The sequence below is a fragment of the Camarhynchus parvulus genome, chromosome 18 (assembly GCF_901933205.1).
Source record: "Camarhynchus parvulus chromosome 18, STF_HiC, whole genome shotgun sequence".
Taxonomy (NCBI): domain Eukaryota; kingdom Metazoa; phylum Chordata; class Aves; order Passeriformes; family Thraupidae; genus Camarhynchus; species Camarhynchus parvulus.
In genome coordinates, this window is record NC_044588.1 from 8,648,731 (window position 1) to 8,672,975 (window position 24,245).

Sequence of the window (24,245 nt, forward strand, 5' to 3'; positions counted from 1 at the left end):
GACAAAATGACAAATACATATAAAAACCTGATTAATGTTGTGGCCCTCAGACCACACACATATAAAAAAAATAGAAGACATTTGTATACACACAGTTAGAATTACTGAATAGGCATGGGAGTAAATGTACAAAGCAAAAACTGAACTGAATTTCCTGTTTGATATTCCAGTGCCATTCCAGTGCCATCCCTCTGTCATTGCCATCACATGGCAGTGGGTGAGCTGGATGAAAAGATATTAAACGAATCAGTTGCTTCATTCAGAGAGGACAGACCTGTCCATTAAATATTATTTTTTATTTATTGATTTATTATGACAGTTATATTCTATATATTATTTCATTATTATATATAATACTCATAATGACAATTACATTTTATTTATATGTATTAAAATCTAAAAAAGTATAAAGCCAGCTAAAATGAAGTTTAGACAGAATATAGCTGTCTAAACTTAATTTTAGTTGGTTTTATACTTTAAGTCAGTTTAGGCTCCTGAGATTTCACCTGTGCTTTGTTTGCATACTTTTATTGAGATGCAGAATTTCTTAAGATGTCCTGACTGACTTTGGCTGGACTGTGGAGTCACTGCAGGGTTGTTTTCTCAGTTGGCACCAAGTGCCTGCAGAAAATTTGGGACACATACTCCTAGGATAAATAATAACACTCCAAAAACACCCTACCACATACAGCTTGTATTACTTTGTAATTTTGAAACAAACCTGGACTCTACTAAATCCTCAGGAAGAGAATTAAATAATTTGAACTGTCAGGCTTAGGATGTGTAAGAAAACATCTTTTTCAAGAAAAAAAGAATGTTTCTAGTATTTTTAGAACCTGGTAAACAAAGCAATTGCATTTCTTCTGCTGACAGGGTCTTTGTGGGATGTTGAAAAGCCCGGCTCTGCCCTGTGCCAAAGAGAATTGTTTCTTAGAAAACAAAATTCAGGCAATTCCAGGAAGCAGCAGTCTGTCTGTGTTCATACTCACTAACAAATTATTACTTTAGTTTGTTTGGGAAACAGTGTGAATGTGAGCTGTGGTTATGTTAAAAGAGAAAAGGACACCTCAGCAATTCTCCCTTTTCCCTCAGCCATCTGTATATTGAATATTAAAGTGATGCTTTGTCTCCAGAGGAGTCAGGCAAAAATCCAAGGCTCAGTATTTTTGCTAAACAGCAACACACGAAAAAATTATTCCACTAGTAGGATTTTTTATGAATTAATTACCATGATCTCAGTATTCTTAGGGAAATTCTGCTTCCTGGCTGTCCCCTTCTTGATTCACACTGCTGACAGTGGTTCAGTATTAGCATTTCTGCAAGAATGAAGTCAAACAGGCCTTTTTTTGTTTAAAACGCATCCGTTGTGTCTATAATTTGCAGCTGAAGATGGAAACCAAATGTTTTTTGGGATGCTCCGTGTGCCTGGAGGGTTTCTGAGCTGTCTTGTCTGCTCTTTTATTCTCCATCAGACTTCAGCTAAAAGGAGAACTTAAGCATTAACATTTCGTGTCATTTCCGATGGCTGAAAATAGAGTTCCAGTGGCTCATGGAAAAGCAGGGGAAAGGACCAAATAAGCATCAGCTCATTAGTGGGCTGGAAACAGTGCTTGTACACAGCCTGGCCGTGCCATTCCTCTGTGACAACAGAAAAAGTCTTTTGAAGGCCTTTTTTCCTGGCTGATCAACCATTTAAAATCATCCATTGGGTTTCCTCTGCCTTTTTCCAAGGGCAGCATCACCAAACCTTGTGTTGCAGCTGTGGTCCTTCAGCTCACCCCCACAGCTAAGAAATGTTCAAATTTTGCAGCATTTTAACCATTCTGAAAGTGTGTGAGTGGCACTATCAGAGCCTGGAGTGGGGACATGGAAGGCAAAGAAATATGAATAAAGAGGAGAATGTTGCACCCACCTCCACAGTGGAATGGCAATGTGAAAGCAAGTTAAAAGCCTCCAGAACAAGGAAAGAGATGAAATTTGAAAGTTTCAGTTAAATCCAGGTTTAAAACACCCTAAAATGACATGGGGTAAATCAAAGCTTAATTTTGGACTGTAGTGAATGCTTCTTGGCCAGGAAAACTCCCTGTTTTTTCCATGTGGGAGGAAGTGCTGTTTGCAAGCTCTGCTTTGTCAGCACAGAGCTGTGCACACCCAAAAGGTGCCGGGCACCACTCACATTTCCTCTGCAGGGATGAGTCTGTGGCAGTGAGGTCCCACACCTATGAAGGCAGGTCTGTGTTGTTCGTAACAAGGGAAATGGTTTCTATCCCGTGTTTAGCAGCTGATTTTGCATGTTGGATTCTGATGTTAAAATTCTCCCCTGATTTTGTTGTGGACATGTGCAAAAAGGGGAAGCTGCTGCTGTTTTCAGTGGAATGGTGTCTAAATGGAATAATGAAATGCATTCTTGGGATTTAAAGATACCCACAGCTTCTGTCCTGGTTGTAGTGCTAAAGAGGTGAAATAAAAGCAGCTCCTGGCACAGAAAATCACTCAGATTGTGGCTGGTGCTTGCTGGTTCCATGGCAAGGCAGAAGCTGTTCATGCCCCTGTGTCTCTTGTCCTGTTTCTTCATTAGCTGTATCTATGTGAACTTGCATTGTAATGCTTTCAGTTGCTTTGTTTTGACATGAGTGGCCAAAATTGATTTTGCTTTTGCAGAGATGTATATTAACATGCTCCTGAGGCTTTCTACAAGCTTCAATGAAAGAATTATAAATAGAAGAATTAACAGGGTTCACTAGAAGTTTAAAACAGCTGTGGGATTGCATGAGATGGGGAGGGAATGCAGCAGGGAAGATCTGCTCTGTAGGATTTTGCAGGTTGTCTCTTTGGAGGCGACTCTGAGGACACCAGCTGATGTTAGGAGGAGGGAGAAGTCCCAGTGTGCAGGTGACCATTTATTGGAAGGGTTTTCCAGTTTTCTGTCAGGTTCCACTCAGTGATTCACTCTCCCATGTGGAACTTGCCTCTCATGTCCTTCCAGACCTGAGAATGTGCTGATTTCAGGTAGTTGCTCTCTGTAAATGGCTGTTACAGACCACAGGTGAAAACAAAATGGGGGAATTAAAATCCTGTGAAGATCATTCACCATAAAAGGACATCATTACGCTGATGAAACCTTTCAGTTTTTCCATTATGAAATCTGAGTGGAATGGGAAGTGTGAGGAAACACTGTCTGCAGTACCCAACCAGTCACACAGGAAAAAACCATTAAATTGTTGTGCAATGCCAGCAGAGCTCCAGCGGGCAGGTAGCCCCAGCTGCACCCCAAGGCTCCCTTCTGTCAGTGCTGCTCCTGCTGTGACTGGAGGAGGATGTGCTGCCTTTAATCTCCTTTCCCCAGGGAGGTCAGATAGCCCAGCCTGGCCCTGCAGAGCCCCTGTGTTTATTAGGAGGAGCAGCCAGAAAAGGGCTTCTATCTTCCTCTAACGTGTCTTCCCCTAGCAGAGGGTGTTTCTGAGTTAATATCTTATCTTTTGAGCTATGTAAACTTTCTCTTAGGAGGGAGAAGATGATTTCTCCTTTTCCCCTTACACCACTGTTAGTTGCAATCCATATTTATAAAAATGTCTTACAGTGGTTCCTTAGCTTGCCTCTAGCAGAGACCCAGGTGTCTCCTCCAGTTTTGAGCTGAGAGAATTAGCAGTGTTCTTTCCTTTTGGAATTTTTGTAATTGTGCAGATTTGTATACATTTTAAAACAAAAACATGTAATAATTCATATATTTCAGTAACACTGAAGTGTGATCTGAGGACTCAGTGGTGTCATACTGTCAGAGGTATTGCCAAAGAGTAATTTTGCTAAAAGGAGAGGGGGGGAAAAAAGCAAATTGAGATTCTTTTATAGCTTTATAATTCATGGTTTCTCACAGGGAGACAGGAGTTCATGTGTGCATAGATGTTCTTCATAAAAGCTACAAGAAAGAAGGCCATTAATGCAGGAAAATAAATAGGTGTCTCTGGGTTTATCCTGATAGTGTATAAAGTAAATAACTCCCATAAGCCTGATGCCCTGGCTTCTCCTTATAGGATAAACAACTGTGCCTAAGTCCTGTATTTAGACTCCAAACACAGCTTTGCTTTAATTGGAAAATAAATAGTGTGTGTCAGAAAAAGAGTTGCCTTACATTTTGGCCACCCACATGGTGTGCAGGCTGCAGAAAAATCACCCATTCAAGTCTGACCTGTTTTATACTACTGTAAATACCAGGTCTAAGCTGCCTGAGCCCATTGGGAATTATAGAGGGAAATACCTTAGTGATAACAAAAAGGGTTTGAGCTTTCTTTCTTTCTATCAAAAAGGGAAATTTGTCACAGGCTCACCTGTGTTCTTTTTTTCACTGAGGGGTTTGTGTGGGGGTGTTCTGGGGACTGGGAAAGGGCAGAGCTTTCTACAGCCAGAAATTGGAGTGATGGAGTGAGAGAGAATTGGAATTAATGGCAATTTAGTGATGCAAGAAGTGTCTTTGGAGAGAGACTGTTTACAAGGGGATGTAGTGACAGGACAAGGAGAAATGGTTTTAAACTGACAGAGATTGAGATTAGATATTGGGAAGAAATTGATTCATGCTGAGGAGTCCAGGCACCACTCAGGGGTTTCTGTTAACTGGGTAATAACACACTGAGGGTGAACAGTGAGACTTTCCAGCACAGATTTTGCAGCTGAATTCTCAGTTCCTGACAGAGAAGTGTAAATGGAATTTCAGTTTACCTCGGGTCATAAGTTTTGGTGGTTTATTTTGGTTTTTATTATCTATAAGAGCATAAACAGCTCCAAAAATAGCTTCATTTATTGGACAGTAAATCAACATATTGGACTTTGTTCCTAGAACTCTGTTGGGTTGACATTGAAGGCATATCTTGCTAAATATTGTTTATTATGATCACAGCTTCCAGGGCAGTAAAACACAAGTGGTAGAACTGAGATTTGCTGAATATTGGAGAATTTTAAAGGTGGTTAGCACAGAATGAAGAGAATACAGCCGGGGAACTTCTCTTCCCACAGTGACTTCTACTGGTTCCCTTCATGTGCACACATATTTATATATCTGTGTGTGGGTACACATCCACACCATCTGAATTTCCAGCTGCCCCACAGCATTGCAGTGGGCATGGAAATGGGGCCAGGGATGTAAAGGGGATTAATCTGTGAAGGAGCTGCTTGTGTGTGTCCATCTACCCCAGCTGCAGCAGCCACAAACACCTTGTAGAATCCCCAGCACCTTCCTGAATTCCCTCCTTCCCTTCTATTCCCATTCCAGTGCTGACACAGGGTTCATGTCCTTCGTGCAATCCCAAAGCAAATTCTGGGTGTGCTCCTGATGTGATTCCTCACTCACACAGCCCCAGAGTGCAAATTCCATATTTCCTTTATGTCCTGTTCTTCCTTTGGTGCCTGTTTTGTCTTCTCCAGGTCTCCCTGTGTCCCTCTAAGGGGTTCCAGTGAGGGGATAAATGAGTTTATCCCCTCATTTCCCTCATTGCTTTGCAGCCTTATTTGCAGTCCCTTGATATTTTTGTTTGCATTCTCTTGCCATTGATGTTTAATGAAGGAAGTGATATTGTGGTATTAGAAAAACCCTCTACACCAACAGAATGAGGTCACTTTAGGTAAAAGAAAACCATCTTAAATCACAGGAAGAAAATGTGTGAGAGAGATTTTAGACACAGAAAGCCAGCCAGCCTTTTCAGCCTTCTCTAACTTAATAAATTAATAAACAGCTGTTTGGCTTTTCAGATTTTCTCAGCAGTAAGTGTTGTTAATCAATTTTTAATGCGGCAATTAAAAAGATATGAAAGCTGCTATCCAGCTTTCACCAGAATAATTGATTTCTGTATGACCTTAACTATCTCAACTGTTCTGCTTCAGCATAAGAGCTCCATGTAGATAATATGAGTAGATCCAACGGAAGTCAGAGGAAAACATAGCCATGTTTATTTTAAAAAGTCTTCCAAAATGTTCCTGGCAACCTAGTGGCTCTCAAAAATAAGGCCACTGTGTATTTTAGATGGCAGGCATTTATTCTGCCTGCATATTTATGAGGAATGCAAATAAAAACCCATCTGAAATGTCTGGCACCTAGGGCTGCAAATAATGCTTTCATAACTCTAGTAAAGAATAAGCAAAGTGAAGCAGTAATTATTTGTGTTTAAACATCAGATCTGCTGAGCTTTTCAGTTGAAATTCATGTCCATAACCATAGGAATTCCCAGATTTGGTGTGCTGTGCCCTGGAATTGAGGTTGGTACTGCAGAGCACCCAGAGCAGTGGTCCTGAGGTGCCTGGGGGTGCATCCCATGCCTGGGGGGGACAGGAAGAGAGAGGTTTTTATTACATCTTATCCTGGGTTTTAGTGGAAATGCCAAAATGAGGGAACTGGTCTCTGGGATGAGTACTCCCTGAGGATGGGGTTGCTGGTGTTCCCTTACACAGTCAGTGGCTTAGATCAGAATGTGCTCATAGACACCTGCAGAATTTTCTCTACTCCTTGAGATACACCCAGAAAGGATTTAATCAGAGTTTAAGCTCCAAAGGAGGCCCAGGGTGCTCTGTCCTACTCCTGTGTCCATCCCATGCCTCAGCTCTGCTCACAGATACATTACAGGTGAAATGGTGCTACTGAAACATTCTGCTGCTGTTTTCCAGGTATCTGCATTTTGTGATGTTGATGAAAAGAAAATAACAAAAGGATTCTACACCTATGAGGAATCTGAGGTGAGTTATAAGCACTCTTGCATTACTGTGATCTAGAAGTGTCCTGGGGAATGTGATGAAGGAATTTGTCACTGATCTTGAAGTTGTGTAGCAGCTCATTTTGGTAGAGAGGCTGTGACAGAAGATTGGAGGGCTGGGAATGGACACTGGAATGCAAAGTGGAGCCAGGACTGTCAGCTTCACACTCAGTGAAGTCAGTTCAGAAAGACAAAAATACTTACTCTGAAAGGATCCTGATGACGGGGCAAAAGTCTTCACTGGCAGGTGTGTCTTCTAAATGGGAGTAGAATTTGGTTTATGGTGGATAATGGGAAGGAACCCTCAAAATTAAAAGTTTTCCAACAAGTTATCTTGTGAATCAAATTACCCTGAGTTTGCCAGATCCTTGTATCTGATGGGAGTGGGACTGGGGGAAGGAGGGACAGGAGGGCCCCATCTCAGGTGCAGCATGGAAGAACTGTACAGTTCCATACTGGGAAAACACTGAGTGTTTGAGCTGCATGAAAGCAATTGGGATCAGCATTTCAGCCTGGAATTCTGAGGACTCACTGCCCAGCAGCTCAGTGATACTGTCAGTGTGACTGACACAGATCCTGGGCATTGGTCTCCCTAAAACAAACCCATTTTCTCAGATCAGCTGTAAAGATTGCACTGCAGCTGTTGTGAATCCTTAGAAAATCCTGCAGCTTGGATCTGTGCTGAAGTCCCAGTTGAGCTTTAGCCCTTTAACAGCTCCCAGCAGGAGGGAGAGATCCTCCTCTGCTCTGGTGCTTGTTCTGATGCTGTCTGAGGGCACAGGAATGGATGCAGTTCACTAAAACGGCAAAAAATTAACCAAAAAAAGAGAGGAACATAGTTTGTTATGGGACAAGCTATTGAAGCTGGACACATTGCCATCAGGTCAAAGAGGGAATTATTTGGGAAAGGGCTGGAAGTAGAACTTGGAGGTGAGGAGGAAGCAGTGGAGCAGTGAGAGCTGCTCCTCTTGGGAACAGAAATTCAGATCTGGTGTAACTTCACACAACTGCACTGAAACTTCACACAAAGGCACTGAAACACAGGCAGAGGATGAGCCAGCTCTCTTCAGCATCACAGCTCAACACATTTTTTTCGCTTTTTAGAGTTTAGCAGCTCCTAAAACCAAGCTGGCAAGTAACCTGAGTGTTTCTGTACCCCTTCCTCCTGCAGGAGAGACCAAAACCAAAAATTCCTGTGTGTCACTTCAGGGATGCAACTCCACCCTTCGTGATCTGTGTGAAGCTGGTGAGTCCCACCTTTGGCTTCACCTGCAGGAGCAGCATTTGCTCCTCAGGAAAATGAGTTTCTATTCACTGTAAGTGCCTTTTCCCAGAAGCTTTTGCTCTACAGTTGAATGGCTTTTTTTATCACACTGATTGTGCAGGGCATTTTGGGATTTAAATCAGCAGTACTGGGTAAAATTAAGAATAAGAAAAGGAACAGCTTCTGTGAAGGGGCTGGATCTGTTGTACTTCCTTGCCCAATACCAAATACACCCCAAAGAGCACATGCACTCAGCCAAATTTGCAGCCCCATGTATGGCAAAGGCTTTGGTTTTAAATCAGATCTTAAAAAGCCATTTTGTTTGGCCCTGCCAGTTCTGAAGCATCTTCTCTATCTGACTGTGGTAACTTATTTCAACTGGTTTAATTGCCCTGACAATATAATTAGAAGATGATAACCAGCAGTTCTTCTGCTGTTATAACAGAGAAGATTTAAAATAGCAAATACATTGGAGTGGTAAAAAACAATAAAAACTCTTCTGACAGCAACTAAAACCTGCAGCTCCACACAACACTGACATTCTGAGGCTGTGCTGATCTCTTCAGGGATGGATCAGCTGGGTCTCCTCTCCTCTGGTACAGCCTGCTTTTAACTTGGCACTCCCAACCTCCTGATCAGCTCTGGGCTCAGAACTCGGGGTTGTAAAGCCAGACTGGGAGTGCCTTGGGGCATTATCCTGTACTCTGGGTTGATAAACTCTTGGATCAGCAAGTACTATTACAACTAATTTAATTTTTCATACTGCATGTAACAGTGGGTGGAAGTCCCCAGACAAAACATCTGTGCAACCTGTTCTAAAGCACATTTAATCTGGGGAGCCCTTACAATGAGACTATTATACAACATCTTGTCTGCAAACTCTGGTCTCTGACTTCAGTTGGGATTTCGGTCTATTTTTCCCCTCATGGCCACTGAGCATTTTCTGCTTGCTTATTCTTTACCAACCTAAATTCATCACCATTTTCTGAAGAAGGAAGTGTGCTTTAAGGGGCTTTATTGGCTTTTATTTTGCTGTTCAAGGTAGGGGATTATTTTTCCTTTTGATACAGACAAAACCTGCATGTTCCTTTGCAGCTCTGAGAGGGTGATTTTGGAGATTAGATGTGTTTATTAAGTGGGCTGTTTACAAGAAGTGACTCTCTTGGCCATGTACTTGGAGCAGCATTGGCTCATTTATTTTTTCAGGCAGTTCCTCCCTTGTGAGCACCGGCATGGCTTTGGTACCAGAGCAAATCCTTCTGGAAGAAGCAGGCATCCTCTGATCTTTGCTCATTTTATAATGGCTTCAAAGGCAGCTGGAGCTGGAATTCTGCTCTCTGTGTGTGAATTTTGCTGAAGAGAATCAAAGTGTGGCTTTAGCTGCTCAGGGCCACTTCACCCAAGGGTTTGTGCTCCCTGTTTGCTCTTGCTTGGAGGTAAAAGCAAAATGCTTGGAAATGCTGCTTTGTGCCCTGCCTTGGCTTGGATTCCAACGGCTGGAAATGAAAGGGAGTTTTATTTTTCTGTCACAGCAATTAAAGTAGTTTGATTGTACAAAGTTTTCAGAAAATTTGTGCTTAAATCTCTTATTGTACAGCCCTGCCTGGCTTTTCCTGTGCTTTGTGAATGAAAGATTTGTCTTTAACTCTCCCACTTAATTTAGCATCTGGTCTCCTATATATTTTTTTAAACCCTCTATAAAGCAGGTTATTTTTTTTCAACTCCTTCAATTCCAGTTGGATTCCCTTTCTGTAACTTCCCATCCTAAACATTCACAGTTAAAACTTCACTCTTGCTGTTCTGGTCCAACCACAGAAACAATAATTTTTGGGGTTTTTTTTTTTTTTTTTTGGTGACATTCCTTAAGACCAGTAATTCAGGATTGCAGGAAGTGCTCAGGAATGCTGAAGTTGCCCTGTTTTCATAATGACATCACTGAGGTTGCTCAAGGACCAAATGTAGCCAGTTCCTGTCCTGATAACTTGACTGGGGCTCAAAAGGAAACACCTTTAACTCTGCAGAATACTTCATCTGCTTGACGAAGGGCTTGTTTTATCAGACAACCTAATCAGTGCTCAGAATCCACCCAACCACTTGTTTTGCCCAACTCATGCCTTGGTCCATTTTCTGCCCATGTCTGAGTTGGCAAACACCAGAGCAGAGCTGGGCTGAGCAGCCCCAGAGCAGCACTGCAGAGGGAGGAGCTGTCTGATATCCCCCCACACTGATGTGAACACTAAATTTTCAAAATACCCTGAATTTTTCAATAGAAACTTTCCTGGGCCTTGGTTTATTTGTTTAGTTCTGCAAATGGGACTTTCTCCTGTGGCCTAAAGAATCAGTAAGCCAACTACAGCCTGAAATGAGTTTGATTTAATTTTCTTCTTCTTCCCTTGCAGGACATGACAGGTGGAGCCTTTGAAACAAACCTGGCCACGCTGAACCTGAAGGAAGGGAAGGATTATTATCACTTTAACTAAAGCAAGGTGAGGCAGTGCTGCTCTCTGTGTGTTTGGGTGCAGGAAAACCAAATTCTTCAGGGATTTAGAACTATTTAGTCATTTGGGATTTGTTAATTTAATCTTTGGGCTGACTAACCCCTTTGTAAGGGAGGTCACAGTTACACCAGGGTAATGCTGCATTACTTTTGCTGTGCACATTACTAGTTATTACTGGTTTTTTTACTGTGCACATTAGTAGTTATTACCGGTTTTTTTACTGTGTGCATTACTACTTTTGCTGTTGCACATCACTCAGTTTGACTGGTAAATTGTGATTAACAGTCAGTGAGCTCCACTAATTCCAGCTGCCAGTCCAGCTTGCAGGAAGCCTTAAGAAGCATTGAATAATCTCATTTATTGTTACTTTCTTCAAAACCAAACAGAGTCTGAGCCAGCCAGGTTGGAAGTGAGCACCTGCACTTTGCAGCATTTACTTCACAGAGAAACTGGCTTGGTTTTAGCTTCTCTGCCTGAATTTTTCCGTCCTTTCACATTTGTAGAGGTGTCAATACACACACAGCCACTGTTCTACTGTTGGGATTTCATTAAAGCCATAAAATAACAGTGTAATTACAATATGATGTGGCCTGTGCTTTTGGCCTCCCCATCACATTGATCTCACTAAAGATCAATTTCAGAGTGATTTCATTTTGTAGGGGGTAAGAAATGAGCTGGAATCCAGGCAGCTGCTTGAAGAACTGCCTCGCCTTCTTCAAAACCGAGTTTACCACAAAAACAATTTGTCTGAATTAGTTACATAAAGAGCTGTTAAGAGAGGCTTTGACATCAGCTGAAGTGAAACCTGGATTTTTTTGTTTGACTATGACATAGGAATGACAGACTTTTCCACAGGGACACTTGATGCTCAGGATGATTTCAGTATCACTGAGTGTTGCCATTCTCACCTCTGAAAAATCAATCTTGAAGAGATCAGTGCAGCAGGTCAGGTTTAATTCTTGGGGTGTGTACAAACACGGGCTCCATTCAGGGAGGTACAAACCCCTGACACCAAACCAGACAGCTCAGTGTGCCCAGAGCATGACAAAAACCTGCCAGACAGCAACATTAAAAACTGAAAACAAGGAATTTTTGCCTTCCTGTGGCACATGGGTGCTTTCAGGCAGGCTCTGCCTCTCCTGCCCAGCAGTGCAGGGCTCAGGTGTCAGGATGGATCAGGATGCCACAGCTCAGCTTCTTCCCACCCTGGAACCACTGAGGAGCTCCAGGAGAACCCAGCAGCAGGACCTGCTCTCCTCATGCTGAACTCTGCCAGGGAGAAAGGAAAGGGAAAGGGAAAAGGAAAAGGAAAAGTCACTTGGAGCAGGCAGTCCCCTGCTCCCCCCACCCAACACCTTCACCTTGGAATTCCCCATGAGGGTGGAATTTTGATTGGAAGTGGGAGATTTTGGGGAGTTTTAGACTCAGAACAAACCCCCAACTCCCTGTTTTTCCTGGGAATTGGAGAACTTTGTTTTTTCCAGGAAACAAGGGGAAAAAAACCCCAAAGCACCTGCTTTTCCTGGGAATTTGAGGGGAAAACCCCCTGTTTTTCATAGGAATTGAGGAACCCCCCCCAAACTCCCCATTTTTCCTAGGAATTTGGGAGATCCCTCCCTCTAAACCCCCCCATTTTCCCCAGGCAGGATTTGGGATCCCAGATGTAACCCCAGACCCAAGACCATTCCAGATCCATCCTGGGGGGCTTCAGGCACAACAGGCAGGAGGTAAAATCCCCCCCCCTCCCATTCTCAATTCTTCTGGAGGGAAATTTGGGATTTTGAGCCATTTTTTGGGGGGAACTGCAGTTCCCTGTGGCATTGCTGTCCTGGCATTTCCCAGCTCTGTAATTAACTAACCCAAACAGAAAAGAAAATATAAAGCTGTAATATTTAGTCCTTTTAACCCCATGGTTTGAACTACCCACCAGCAAGTTTTATTTGTACAAAACTTAAAGGAGTAGAAAGTTTTAATTTCAGCTGAAGCCAACTTCAGCTTCTTTTTATCCTGCCATGCTTGGGCTCCTCTCTGGCTTCTCCTACTGCTGGGAGCAGCACTGGGGACAAGGGGACACAGGGACAGCCCCTCCTCAGGGGCAGCCTGAGCTGCAGGCTCAGCTCTGTTTGAATGTTTGCTTATGTGCAGGGAATCAGGAGGTAAAGTTCCAAAACATCCAGATCCCACCTGTACCAGCTCCCTTGGAGATACTTGGATTTAGATGTATTTACATATTTCTTGTTATTTTAGATATTTTATTATTTAATTATTTTAGACATTGTTATTATTTATTTTTATGATGTTATTATTATTTTAGATATTTTAGGTATTATTTTTTCTTAATATTTTAGATATTTCTTATTATTTTGTTTATCTTAGAGACAGTTTTCTCCTAAAGTAGCAGTCTTCTCTCAGCCTTCAATCATTAATGATTAAAATAATAAAATAAGGAGTTTTTTGAGATCTGAGAGTTTATCTTGTAAGATTTCTTATTTTGAGCATAACCTTTCTATTACTTGATTAGAAAACTTTTAAAAGCAAGACTCAGCTCAGTTTTTGTTCTGAAAACAACTCCTTGCTGGGCAGGAGGTTCAGACTCTTGTTTTTCAGAATTATAAAAATGTTAGCTGAGGTTTCTTAAAATTGTACTAGAAGCAGATGGTAAGAACTGGAAAATGAGTGAAGACACTGCTATGAGGCAGCAGGAGGTCTTTGAAGGGTATTCATAGTGTCTGAAGTATGATTCTTTAAAGAAAGATAAATATTTATATCTACACAGTAACACAAATTCTTTAAAACACTAAAAAACCTCTTCTAGAACCCCTACCAAAGCAGAAAGTTCTGTACTTCTGAAATACTGAGCTGGGTGGGCATGTCCAAACTATCTAAAAAGATACATTTTACATATATATATATATATATATTTATGTATATATATACACTTTATGGTTTTGTATGCTATCCATCCACAGAGGCAGTGCTGCAATGCTGTGGTCTGCACCACCTCATGTCATCATCTTGCTGCTGAAATGGAGAAGTTCCTGTCTTTTCCCCTTCCCCAGGAAGGGCAGAGGAGCAGGGGCTGCACATCTGTGTCTGGAATGTGGCGCTGCCAGCCTGGAATGCGCTCTGGGATGGGGCTGCAAGGGCCTCAGGCAGCAGCTCCAGCCATCCCACGTGTTCTGCAGCTGGCTGCCAACATCCTCAGGGACACCTCCATGAAAAAAGCAGCCCCTGGAGCACATTCCCACCTCACCTTGGCCACCAGCTGGGGTCTGGGCACTTTCATGAGGTCGCAGAGGCAGTTTCGTCTCTCCCTCACCACGGGCAGCTCTGCTTCCCTGGGAGAGCAAAGGTTGTTTCCACTTAATTCAGAGAAATCCATAAAACATCCACAAAACTCCCTCAGTGATCCCTGCCAGCCCTGCACCACAATGGGGGTGTCCTTTCATGCACATTTCAAATGACAGGGGTTTTTTTGTTGTGTCACATTTGAAGGCTAAAGGACCATTTTTGTACCACCCTAAGTCAGATAAACCACAAATACACACCAGATCTGCCACAGGTCTAATAAAATGTCTAATTTCAGCTAATATTAGCCACTGGCTAATAAAAGGTCCAAGACTATTCTTTTATAGGGTTTTATATTAAAAAACCCTTCTTATTTGAACAACTCTTTTGAATAGAAGTTCATTTAATTTACTCTCTAAAGTGATTGGATTTGGAGAAGACCCTCTATAAAGAAAAAACAAAAAAGGGTGAGTTATAAATAACTTCAACCTTTTTTTTTCACACCTTGGACAATTTGTCTTATTTACCACTGGAAAGTTTCCTGTGGCTAAACACAGTGTAGTATTTATAGAGTAATTTGTTTAAACTCTGCATGACACAATTGTATGATAAAGTCTCTGGAGTCCCAACAAGGAAAATATGTGCATCCCAGTAATTACCATACTCCTTCAAATTCCCATTTGGCTTCCTGCTGCTAATACTTAGGGTAATTCAGAATTTAGACTGATTATTTGAGCACTGGGAGAGCTTGAGGAAAACAAGCAGCTCACTGTGACACTCAGCAACAACTTCAAATCTCTTTTTCTGTAAATAGCTCAAATCTACCACGATAAAACAATTACGTTTTGAGTAAATGAGCTCTTTGTCTTTCATCTCAGAGCAGTGGCCACAGTGCAGCAGGGCACTCAGGGCTTGCTCCAAGCCAGAACAAGCCAGGCACACCCTAAAAATGACAGGGTGAAAACAGAATATTCATTTCTCTGGAGTGTTTTTCTGGGGAAGTGTTTTGCTTTGATTTAGGAACACAGTTGTTTATGAGCAGAGCTGAACTCCACTGCTTTTCCTGTTCCACTGTGAGTGCTGGCCCTGGAACCATCCCTGGTGACAGCACTCAGCTCATCCTGCAGTGTCAGCTAACAAATTCCTTCTGCAATTCCTGAGCAAGCCTGCCCTTAAATGCAGGTTTGCTAATGGAGCTCTGAGTCACACCCAACACAATCCTGAACTTCCATGTGCATTAAACAAGGAATTGTAACCACAGCAGCACTGCAGGCAACCACTCCTTCCAACCTGAGACTCTTGTTCCAGTTTTGTACTGGAAAATTCAGAAAAAAGAGCAGCAGCCACCCCTCCTAATGATAAACTCAGCTTTCTTTTCACAAATATAAAGTTCTTTAAGCTCAAGTACAGAAATAAACTGAAAACTACATAAAAGTCAAACAGTGTAACTGCAATCTGAACTCTGTCAGCCATCCTTAAGGTGTATTTGTTCTTTGAGCTTGTCTGGGGTAAATTTATTTCCATGAAATGTCAACACAAAATTCATTTAATAGAATGACTAAATAAATTATATATTTTTCTATATTTGTCTGTTCTCTGTGAATGCTGTTTGGGGCAGCTGCATGGGCCAGGTCTGTGACAAGGAAAAATGTTTAACGAGGCAGCAAAATGAATAATTATTATCTTCAAATTCTGTATTTTCTCAAACCTGCCCACCTAATAATGCCCAATGCCAGAATTTGCAGAAAGGGGAAAATCCAGTGCTAAAATGCTGGTTCCCTGCTCCTGTCACTGCAAAGGTGCTCATGGAATGGTTGCTTTGCTCTAAAAGTCACTGGATGAGGCTCACGAAGAACAGGACCCTCTTCCCCTGCCCCTGGAAGGAGGTAAGTAAAAAAAAACCTGAAATACATTCTATGAAGTGGTTGTTTAATTCATGCCATCCTATCCTGGGAAACATCTAAACTGCTCCAATTCCAAATCTTTGCTTGAATACAAGGCTTGTAGCATGTTGAGTAATTACATTTCATGGGAGATTTGAGCTGTTCTGCTAATTCTGTTGTTTTCCAGCTTGCAGAGATCCTTCCTTTCCCCAAATCCTGCCAGTGCTCGTAAATGCCAAGAAACTGTCTGTGCACTTGAAGTTTGACTGTTTGCACAGCCCAGTCTCTGCTTCGTGGAAAACTTCCAAGATTTCCTCCCTTTTTATGTTGTTAGAAAAATATGGCTATTTTACTTTATCTAATGGTGATTTTATCCATCCCCTTCCAGTGGGCCAGGATCCTGGAGAGCTCTTTAGACCAGAGGAATTCCTTGCAGCACTGCTGTCGTGGAAGCAAGAAAGAGCTGGACCTGAGCTATCACAGCTCTCACAGGCACTGAATTTTGGTCACTCCAGGGGCATTTTGGGGCAGCACTGCACTCACCAGTTGGTGTCACTGAGGATGGCCGTGGCCTGCTCCATGATGGCTGGCTCCACCACGTCGCTGTAGGTCAGCAGCATCTCGTACACCTGGCTGGCCGTGGTCTTCCTGATCTGCAGGGAGGGCAGAGGCAGCAGAGAGCCAGGCCAGAGCCACAGGGGCTGCTGAGGGCAGGGGACACACAGGGACCAGCCAGGCCAGAGCCACAGGGGCTGCTGAGGGCAGGGGACCCACAGGGACCAGCCAGGCCAGCTCCTGGGATCACCCAGACCAGCTCCTGCACAGGACCATCCCCAGGCCAGCTCCTGGGATCATCCAGGCTGGGATCACCCAGGCCAGCTCCTGGGACCCTCCAGGCCAGCTCCTGGGACCCTCCAGGCCAGCTCCTGGGACCCTCCAGGCCAGCTCCTGCACATCCCCAGGAGTCACACCCTGTCCTTGTGTCCAAAGCAGCTTCATGGCTGTGCCCATTCCCTGGGCAGCCCGGGCAGTGCCCCACAGCAGAAACCCCCTCCAAGGATCCCCCTGATGGGGAGACCCCTAAAAAGTTCTGTGTTAGGATTGAGAGATGAACGGCACTTTTGGTTTTTTCAGTCTTCTTCTCTTACCAACAGTTCAGCACACTGTCTGCATCTCAGACTTAGTGTACAAAGTGAAGGCACCAAAAGTCACGTTTGAGTTATTTTTCATTTGTAAAATAATTTAGAAAATTATTTTTCATTTGTCAATTTTTTCAATGTGCAAAGTCTTCAGTACTTACTATAGGGAAGGGATGGCAAAGGAGGAGAAACAACTGGAAGAAAACTTTTTCTCTCATGTCTCCTTGAAATTGAATCAGGCCACAAAATCTAGAAAATAACAGAAAAAAAACAGATCTTGTGTTATAACTGCACAAGTAAGTTTTGAGAACTAGGATGAAGATGGACATTGGGAAAAAGGCAGGGAGGGGAAAAAGAAAAAGCAAATGATTAATGTTTTTTCTTTCTCTACAAAGAAAAAGCAAATTATTCCCTTTAAGCATCTTTAGGACTATAAAATTTTAAACCTTGTTCAACTTCACCACATCATATGTTTCACTTCAACCATCCAGAACCTTGAGACTCCCACAACCTTCAATCACATGTATCTGTGTGTATTTTCCATTTAAATTCCACATGAACCAGACCTCACTGTTCCATCTGGCAAGTGAAATACTCCTCACTTTCTGGGAGAAAAGATTGATTTCATTAACTCACACTCCTATGCTGGAGCGAAGCTTCCGGATGTCTTTGGACCTTTTGATCTCTTCTTTACAGAGGGTGAACAACTTCACTGGGAAGGGATGGCTGAAAACGGGAAAGAAAGAAAGAAAAAGAGATGAGCAGAAGGTTTCAGCAGAATTTCAAAGACATTTCATGATTGTCAGGATGCCAAACTAACATTCCAAGGCAAGGCAAGACACACTGCAGGCTGCTCTGTGCTTCCCCCCAGCAGCTCAGGGGAGTTTGGCTACCACGTTCCTGAGCCTTATTATTATTTAATAATTCAGTTATTAAATAATTAGTAATAATTTTTCCCTCTCTTGTTTTTTAACATGAGAGGGAATAAATGATTATTAATTCTTTACATTGCTATTATCTGTGTGCTGAGGAGTGAATTCTTTTTAGCCAAACAGGTTCAGTCCATGGATAACTGGCTTGTGTTTAAGCAGTGTGGAATGATCAGAAATACCATGTCAGGAATTGCATTATCCTATAGCCAAATAAGTTATTCAGTCTGTGTATCATCATGGCCATTCCCTAAGGTCTCCAACCAAACTTTACATAAAAGGGGATGAATGTTGTTCATAACTACTCCATTTTACAGCCCAAACCATCATGGTCATTCCCTAAGGTCTCCAACCAAATTTACATAAAAGGGGATGAATGTTGTTCTTAGCTCCTGCACCATTTCACAGCCCAAATTCCTTCAGTGATTCCAGACAACGTAATTAAACACAGGGCTCACAGTTCTATTACGTGGACAGGCCATGAAGCCATCTTTAAATATATTTAGCAAATTCTTTTCTTTTTCCACACAGTCTGGGAAACGTGATTCTCACAGCTCTTTCCCAGACACTCGTACAAACACAAGTGCTGTTAGTTATTCCAAGGATCTATTAAAGAGAAGGAAAGAGGGACTAATGCTTTTATTTCAGTTCAAATTATTTAATCTTTTACTTGCCACACTCAAGGCTGAAGTGCCATAGATGCAAAAGAAACTATTTCATATTTGTCTAGTGAGCACAATAACTTCTAGGCTGTGTATTTTGGAAACCTCACTGCATTGTGTACGGAAAGCAGAAAGCAAAAATAGTAACATTCATTTTCTGCTACTGCAATTCAGAGCTGTGGATAAAAACTACTGAAGAAAGCTGGGTACTGTCATCTGTTGAAGGGCAGAACATTTAAAATAAGATGTTTATAGGAATGCCAAGATGTTTTGTTAAGGTAACGTGCCTTGTTCTGTAGAGTTTTCCAGACAAGAGTTGGTGGTTTTTAATGACTTTTTAAAATTTTGTAACAAAATCCTGGCACGTGCTGGCAAAAAGTGAACTATTTAAAAAACCTGAACACCAAACCATGGTAAACTGAGGTGAAGAATTCTACACATAACAGAACAACAGACATCTGCATGAATGAGTCTGTGTGTGTCTACAGGCATGGATTTGTCTGGGTTGGTGAGGGAAGAGCTCTCTGAATGCTGAGGTATATTTTGTCTTACCTTGGTGGAATTTCTCCTTCTCCCTCCCCAGTTACACAAACTGCCTGTGTAGAGAGCTAATAACAATCCCTGCAGTGCATGCCTGCCTCTCAGCACAGGCCAGGCCATACAGTGAATTAGGTGAGATTTAAACTGGCTGAACAGCAGGGACATCACTGAGAAGGGGAGCAACAAAGAGACCAATTGGAACAAGAGCATCTGGAACAAATTTAAAACATGGAACCTCATGAGCAGCATTTTGTGTTTAAAACAGATGCACTTTCCTTTCTGTTGGTTGCCAATTCTACATTTGCAATAACCAAACTTAACCTGTGTGTGATCTCAAATGATTCAAATAGCTTGGCCTCTGTAAAGGAAATTGAGAAAATTCCTTCTCCTGTGTGGGCACTGTGCCAGCAGGAACAGCATCAGCCCTGGGGAAAGAGAGTTCTCTCTGCATTCTGTGAACTGGGGACACGTGGCACTGCCAGAGGTGCTGCTGTCCCTCCTCCAGGTGAGCTGGGTCTCAGCAGTGCCACTGCCAGGGTGGAGCTGCCACCAGCCCCTGCCAGCTCCCTGCTGCACAGCTGTTCATGCAAGAGCAGTAAAACTGCTTAAAAACCAATCCAGGGGAGCATGGGTACATGGAAATTATCATGGATACATGGAAATTATCAGCTGGGGATCAATGGGGACACAGACTTCCTTAAAGCACTGCAAGATCACCAGAAAAAAAAAACAGAATACATGGGTGCTTCTGTTAGTGTGTGAAGCAGATACATGTAGGAGAGAGAAATGCCATTTATTACCATTTATTACCCCAGAGAGCACAAGATCCTGAGCTGCCGTTCCAAGGCTGTTCTGTTTTCATGGCACTGAGTATTATTCCCATCTGACCACACTTCTGAGGAGCCAGCAGCCCCCAGGGCAGCCCCAGCAGCACTGGGGATCCCTCACCCACTGAGCAGCAGGACCCTGCAGCCACAGGAGCTGTGAGCAGTGACACTCCAATGCCAGCTCTGCCACTCTCCTCTGTCCTCAGCATCCTCAAGGGTCCCCCCACCATCCAGGTACCTCTGTGCTTTCAGGGCAGCCACTGGAGAGGTCCCAGCAGCCCAAAGTGCATTCCTGAGAGCTCTGCTCCAAGCTGTGCCCGCTGCCTCCAGCCCACAGACTCCCTGCACTGCCACAAGAGCAGCTGCACAAACTGCCCTGGGATGGAATCAGGAGGGTTTGGGCTGTGTGAGCACAGAGCTGAGGGCTCTGCTGGCCTGCTTGGTGGGAGCAGCAGTCAGTCAGTGATGCTGCAGCATCCCCAACACTGCAGCCCAGCACCCACCTGCCCTGCTGCCAGGAGAAACCTTCCTCCTATTCCCTCCCTATTTCCCTCCCTATTCCTTCCTATTTCCCTCCCTATTCACTCCCTATTCCCCTCCCTACTTCCCTCCCCATTTCCCTCCCTATTCACTCCCCATTCCCTTCCTATTTCCCTCCCTATTCCCTTCCTATTTCTCTCCCTATTTCCCTCCCTATTTCCCTCCCTTCCCTTCCTATTTTGGCACAACTTGTGGGACTGAGGAAATCCCTCAAGCCCATGGGAGAAAGGCAGTTTTCAGGCAGAGCAGCTCTCCAGTGCCACTCACTGCAGTGCCACAAACCATTCCTGTCTGCAGGAGGGACAAGCAGGTTGATGTCACCTCAGGACAGGTAGGAAATAACAACTGGAGTATTCCTGGCAGCAGTTCTTTTCCCTGAGCCCAGCACAACAGACGAGGCAGTTCTGAAAGCCTTTTGGTGACCCTGGTGACACAAGCTGATTCATTTCCAGCCCCACAGGACAGATATTCACCCCACACTCCCCATCCCTGCTGGCCAGCTCTGCACAAGGTAAATCCACCTCCCTTGAGCACAAACATCCAAACCAGGAGAGAGGAGCAGGAACACCCAGGGCTCACTTGTCCTTTTGCACAGAGATCAAACACCAACCACAGAGAGCTTCCCCAACACTGAGATTCAGCTGCAGAACCACACCAGAAATGTTGAGCTTTATATTCCAAACTGTACAAGCTGCAGGGTGTGAAAAGGCAGGAAAATGCCTGGTGGGTTCCACCTGTGCAAGGCAGGAGTGACACCCTGTGGCAACTGGTTTTAACTGGAGCACTCACGAGGGTCAAACTGATCCTGCTCCTAATCCTGGTTAAATGAAGCACTGTTGGGTATTACCCATTCTGGACTGTGGATGTTTTGTTAGAAAATAAACGTGTGGGAGAGCACACAGTTTCCATTACAAACTTCAAAATGCATTTGCAAACACTTTTTTACAATGCAGCAGTTGCCTATTTGGTGGCTGGTTTAGGTATAATCCTGACAGACATCCTACATGCCAATTCCCTTGCTGAAACTCCATTCAGCCCAACATGGTAAAAAAATAACGAGGGAAGGAAATGAAATGGGAGCTGAACATCCCAAGGAAAAATACATGAGATACATGCTTGTATCTCAACTTGTATTTCAGGCACACTCTACTGACACTGCAGGCACATGTGGCCTTTCCATGCCCCCAAACAGGGTCTCCATTTTCCCATCCACCCTGTAATGTTCTTACACATTTTTATGGAGGCTGCTCTGGAAAGGGAGTAAATGGCTCCATTTCAGAGAGCAGACCCAAAGTCAGGACTTTCTGTTCAGAAAGGAGCAGGTGGCATCCAACAGCAGGGGCAGGCAGGCCTTGGAGCAGTGGATCCATCCCTAACTACACCCAAAGGACCCAACAGAGTAACAAAATGCATGAAAGGGAATTTTGGGCTCCTCCATCACGTGTTGATCCACACGCAGAGCATGGCAGAGCCCTGTGAAGTAGCACAGGAACTCACCCATGGCCAGCTCTGCACCAGGAGGAACCTACACTCCCAAAATCTGACACATGCAGGAATTAAACTCTCCATCTTTTAACTGCCTGCCACCTCCCCCCTGCTCTGCCCTTCCTGGCTCTGCATGGTCACAAGTTCTGCACCCCAGGCCAGCATTTCACTCCCTTGACATCAGCATGATCCACTTGGCTGCTTCATTATTCATTTTCTTTTTTGGTTTCATCATCAAACTGGAGGCAAATACATCTGGATCAGCTTCAAAATCTTTTCCCCCATAATAGCCCTGGATTTTATTTCAGGCTTTTACACAAAGCATCACAATGGCACCACAGGGCTGAGGCTGAGTCACTCACACAGCAAAGGAATTGCTGCTACCTCTTGGTTTCTGTTCAGTGACCTGGGAGACAAGACTTTGACAGGAATTTCCACCCATAATCTCTCACCTTCCCCAGCAGGGATGGCTGGAGCCTGTGTGGAAGCCCCAGATCAGTGGCACAATTATCAAACTGAACAATATCCACTCCATCTGTCCTTGACTCACTTTAAATTCTCATTCAAACAGGGACTGCCAAGTGCAATTTCAGAAATATTATCTAAAACCACACTTTGAGACAAGAGTGGGCTCAATCCAAACTTTCAGAATGATGAAGGCTTTTCAGATTTATCTGCTGTGAGCAGTTCTTGAATCAACAAGTTCCCCATGCAGTACCTGTGCTTGCAGGATCCACATTGCACAATTCTGTAAATACCTGCAGATGTGCCAAGATGCTGCCTGGGATAGCTTGTGGAATAGATTTTAATATTACTGAAATTCAAATAATTCTTTTCTGAAACATCTGCAAAACCCCATGATTTCACATTGGAGTATCTCACTCACATTTATCTGTTCCTAAACTGAACACTTTCCACAGGACTGAGCTCAGGGTGGAAGAGCTGGGACATGCCTTTTTTATTATTATTAGAATCTTAATTAACATCTTTGGAGATATTCACATTAAGCAAAGCAGTGGGACTGGGGGAGCCACAGCTTGTAGGCACAGAGGGTTCTGCAGCACCACACAGGACACTGCCAGTGCTCAGGGCTCCCAGTACAGCAAGGAATGTGCTCCGACCAGCAGGGATTTAGGAAGCTGGAAAATGAAGAATGGATCTGATACTGGTCCAAGAATCCCAGGTGAAACATGCAAATTTAATTTGATTAATGTCCTGGCTGTCAAACAGAGAACAAGTAACAAACTTCTACACAGACAAGAGACTCAAAGATTTTGTCAAGACCCTTTCAAGGCTGTTTAACTTAGGGAAAGCTAAAGCATTGCAGTATAGACTCACACTTGGAGCCCTGTGCACCCCCAGAGCAGCAGCCAGGGCAAGACTGAAGAACCCTGATGCACAGTGAGAAATAAACTAAAGAAACTTCCAGCAACTTACTTCTCTTGCTCAGTGAACATATCAAAACAGCCATTTGCCAGCATCTGGTCCAGCATTGTCAGCAGAGGCACAGACACCCTGAGGAAAGAAAATGATTCAACAAGGTAAACACGCTGCTTGGCATACAGATTTATACTATTTTTAATCAGGAGCAAGGAAGGAAACTTCCTACATACCTACACACAGGTAAACTAGAACTCTGATTTACACAGAGGAGGGCTGCTCAGCACCTTGTGTGTGTTGGCTGAATGGGGACATTCCCTCCAAGCCAAAAAAGAAAAAAAACCTAATTAACAACACCCCTGCTTTACATTTGCAGGGTCCTGAAAACACAATTGACAGTATTAGAAAATATTAATCTGTTTTCTAAAATATGAACAATGTATTCCACTGACTGCACCAGAAGTTAGAGCACCAAATGAACCAACACTTGTCAGCTGGAATAACCATGGCCATGTTTTCAACACTTGAGACAGGAAACAAAATAAAAATACAACAGTATCTTATTTATACATTAATATAAATAATATAAATAATAATATAAATTAGTATTTCTACATTATACATATATATTTGTATATAGATAAATATTTATTTATATTTACATTTAATTTGCTTACATTTATATGTATATTTATATGTATATATATATTTATATTTATTGTTTTATTTATACAACAGAACAAGGGAGAATGGCTTCAAACTGAAAAAGAGCAGGTTTAGATGAGATATTGGGAATAAATTCTTCCCTGTGAGGATGGGGAGGTCCTGGCACAGGGTGCCCAGAGAAGCTGTGTCACATCCTCTGAAGTGTCCAAGACCATGTTGGATGGGGCTTGAAGCAACCTGGGCTAGTGGAAGGTGTCCCTGCCCTTGACAGGGGACTGGAATGGGATGAGCTTTGAGTCCCTTGAAACCCAAACCCATCCATGATTTAAAAAGTTGAATGTGCAAAATATTTTGCCATCACTCCTTGGTTTCATATTTTACCACAGGTCCTGCTGTACCAACATCTCTAT

At 43.2% G+C, this 24,245-nt stretch overlaps 2 protein-coding genes across 4 annotated transcripts in view; one reads left to right on the forward strand and one right to left on the reverse strand.

The window, feature by feature from the left end:
- The window catches only part of B3GNTL1 (UDP-GlcNAc:betaGal beta-1,3-N-acetylglucosaminyltransferase like 1), a 107,817-nt gene extending 92,325 nt beyond the window's left edge, over positions 1-15,492 (forward strand). The window contains exons 10-13 of one of the 3 annotated variants that reach the window (XM_030962326.1): positions 6,649-6,717; positions 7,906-7,980; positions 10,398-10,484; positions 13,466-15,492. In XM_030962326.1, the coding sequence (XP_030818186.1) occupies positions 6,649-6,717; positions 7,906-7,980; positions 10,398-10,478 (225 nt within the window). In that variant the 3' untranslated portion in view covers positions 10,479-10,484; positions 13,466-15,492. Of the gene's footprint in view, positions 1-6,648; positions 6,718-7,905; positions 7,981-10,397; positions 10,485-12,138; positions 12,715-13,465 lie in introns of those variants that run through there. The other 2 variants (XM_030962328.1, XM_030962329.1) reach the window with 2 other exon arrangements.
- The window catches only part of TBCD (tubulin folding cofactor D), a 119,542-nt gene continuing 104,650 nt past the window's right edge, over positions 9,354-24,245 (reverse strand). The window contains 6 exon segments of the mRNA XM_030962324.1: positions 9,354-11,765; positions 13,750-13,834; positions 16,211-16,320; positions 16,968-17,055; positions 17,443-17,532; positions 23,227-23,304. Of these exon segments, the coding sequence (XP_030818184.1) occupies positions 11,754-11,765; positions 13,750-13,834; positions 16,211-16,320; positions 16,968-17,055; positions 17,443-17,532; positions 23,227-23,304 (463 nt within the window). The 3' untranslated portion in view covers positions 9,354-11,753.